This window comes from Eimeria necatrix, genomic scaffold (assembly GCF_000499385.1).
Source record: "Eimeria necatrix Houghton genomic scaffold, Enh_scaff1015, whole genome shotgun sequence".
Lineage (NCBI taxonomy): Eukaryota > Apicomplexa > Conoidasida > Eucoccidiorida > Eimeriidae > Eimeria > Eimeria necatrix.
The window spans coordinates 9,980-12,493 of NW_013651823.1; the positions used below are offsets into that span (position 1 = coordinate 9,980).

General features: G+C 62.3%; 1 protein-coding gene across 1 annotated transcript; it reads left to right on the top strand.

Moving 5' to 3' along the window:
- Positions 1-372: 372 nt before the first annotated feature.
- On the top strand, positions 373-2,312 carry ENH_00000560 (hypothetical protein, conserved; the record flags this gene model as incomplete). Its single annotated transcript, XM_013578118.1, has 4 exons — positions 373-1,066; positions 1,337-1,414; positions 1,621-1,877; positions 1,992-2,312. 4 exons carry the CDS (start codon positions 373-375, stop codon positions 2,310-2,312), a joined length of 1,350 nt encoding a protein of 449 aa, XP_013433572.1.
- Between the last annotated feature and the right edge of the window lie 202 nt (positions 2,313-2,514).

Here is a 2,514-nt window from a genome sequence, read left to right on the forward strand (position 1 = left end):
GGAGGCCCTCCCCACGGGGCCCCACTCGACCTGCTGCTGCTGCTGCTGCTGCTGCTGCTGCGGCTAGCCATCTAGGAGCAGCAGCAGCAAGAGCTGCCGCTGCGAGAAGCTGTCAAGACATATCTTTTTTTGCTCAGGGCCCCTGCTGCTGCTGCTACTGCTGCTGCTGCTGCTGCTGCTGCATGTGCACTGCAGCATCCCACAGCCGACAGCAGCTAGCGGACCTTGCGGACGCTGCAGCAGCAGCAGTTGCTGCTGCATTCAGCTGCACACCTTCCTGGAGAGGAGCAGCAGCAGCAGCAGCAGCATCGGCAGCAGCAGCAGCGGCAGCAGCAGCCAGCCGGGCAGGGGCTAAGGCCCATACTTGGTAAGATGCTGCAGCCGCGTGCTGCAGCAGCAAGGCGGCTGCTCTGGGCCCCCCACTTTGGAAGGAGCAGCAGCTGTTGCTGCAGCTGCAGCAGCAGCAGCAGCAACAGCAGCAGCAGCAGCAGCAGCAAATGGAGGCCCTTCGGGGTGTCCGTTGCTGCTGCGGTCCCCGTGCCCCGCCGCGCAGCAGCAACCTGCTGCTCCAACCCTAGCAGCAGCAGCAGCAGCAGCAGCAGCTGCAGCAGCAGCAGCAGCAGCAGCAGACGGTTTATATCGTTCGACCTGCCAAGGCACCCCACACGAACTGCATCTGCTGCTGACAGCCGTCGCCTCGATGCCCCTTTAGCTGATGCTGCTGCTGCTGCTGCACTGGAAGCAGCAGCAGCAGAAGAAGACCCCGACAGCAACATGGCTGCCTTCACTGCTTCGCTGCCCTCAACAGCAGCAGCAGCAGCAGCAGCAGCAGCAGCAGCAGCAGCAGATGATAAGGTCAAGATGCCGTATTTGTTTATTGACCCTGGAGGGGAGCGGATCCCCGTGCTGCGGCACTGCAGCATAGACCAAAGTGACGCAGCAGCAGCAGCAGCAGCAGCAGCAGCAGCAGCAACTGCAGCAGCAGCAACAAGTCATGAAGCAGCAGCGCAGCAGGCCTCTGCGGAGGCAGAAGCCGGCTCTGATTTGAGCAAGGGCTTCGCTGGAAGTAGGCAGAAACATTATTGCTGCTGCTGCTGCTGCTGTTGCTGCTGCTGCTGCTGCTGCTGCTGCAGCATGTGTCTGTGTCACCTTTGCATACGCTGCAGCAGTTCGTCGTCTTGCTGCTGCTGCTAGGTGTCGCTTTGGCTGTTGCTTCCCGTCCCTACTACTGCTGCTGCTGCTGCTAACATGTGCAGATTTAGCTGCTGCTGTGCTGCTGCTGCTGCTGCTGCTGCGCTGCTGCTGCTGCGCTGCTGCTGCTGCGCTGCTGCTGCAGTTGGGGTTGAGGACGTGGGCCGTTTTCGCTTATTTTCTCGCGAGCGGCTGCTGCAGCTCTTGCCTGAGGGCTTCGCCGGTAACCCTAAACCCTAAACCCTAAACCCTAAACCCTAAACCCTAATTCATAGGACGCAGTCCAGCTGAGCTGAGACAGAGCCTCTAGGCGCAGCGGCTGCAGCAGAGCCTCTGCCTGCGATTTAAATACTCTCATTTCCCCCGCTGCTGCCGCTGCCGCTGCTGCTGCTGCTGCTGCTGCTGCTGCTGCTGCTGCTGCTGCTGCAGGTGAGATGCACCGCGATCTGCTGCTGATCCCTTCCAGCTCTTCCCCCGTGGGAATGATGCTGCGAAAGACGGCGCTGGAGCTGCTGCTGCAGCTGCAGCACTTTGCTGACGTGCAGGAAGCCCTCTACGGCAGCAGCAGCAGCAGCAGCAGCAGCAGCAGCAGCAAGGCACCGCGGCAGCAGCAGCAGCAAGCTGTGGCCACTGCGCCGGCGGTGGAGAGAGGGTTTTTAATCGACGGCCACAGAGGAGTCGGCAAGGTCAGCAAGCAGCAGCAGCAGCAGCAGCAGCAGCAGCAGCAGCTGCTGCTGCTGCTGCTGCAGCTGCAGCGGTTGTATAGTTAACGGGCGCGGCGCAGCCACCTGCCGCTACAGCAGCAGCAAGATCCGCAGCCGCATCCACAGCAGCAGCAGCAGCAGCAGCAGCAGCACCCACAGACACAGCAGCAGCACCTGCAGCCTCACCCACAGCAACAGCAGCAGCACTCCCAGCAGCAGCAGCAGCAGCACCCCCAGTCCCAGCAGCAGCAGCAGCAGCAGCAGCAGCCCCCCCAGCCCCAGCCCCAGCAGCAGCAGCAGCAGCAGCAGCAGCAGCAGCACCAGCAGCAGCAGCAGCAGCAGCAGCAGCAGCAGCAGCAGCAGCAGCAGCAGCAGCAGGTGGTTGTGCGTGCTGCTGCGTGCAGAGTTACGTGCTGAACTACGTGGCGACTTGGGCGCGGGAAAATGGCTGGCTGCTGCTGTTCGAGCCCTTCCCCAGCAAGTTTGCTGCTGACCCCACAGAGATCAAACGCTCTGCAGCAGGCATCTACATCCAGGTCTGCTGCTGCTGCTGCTGCTGCTGCTGCTGCTGCTGCTGCTGCTGCTGCTGCTGCTGCTGCTGCTGCTGCTGCTGCTGCTG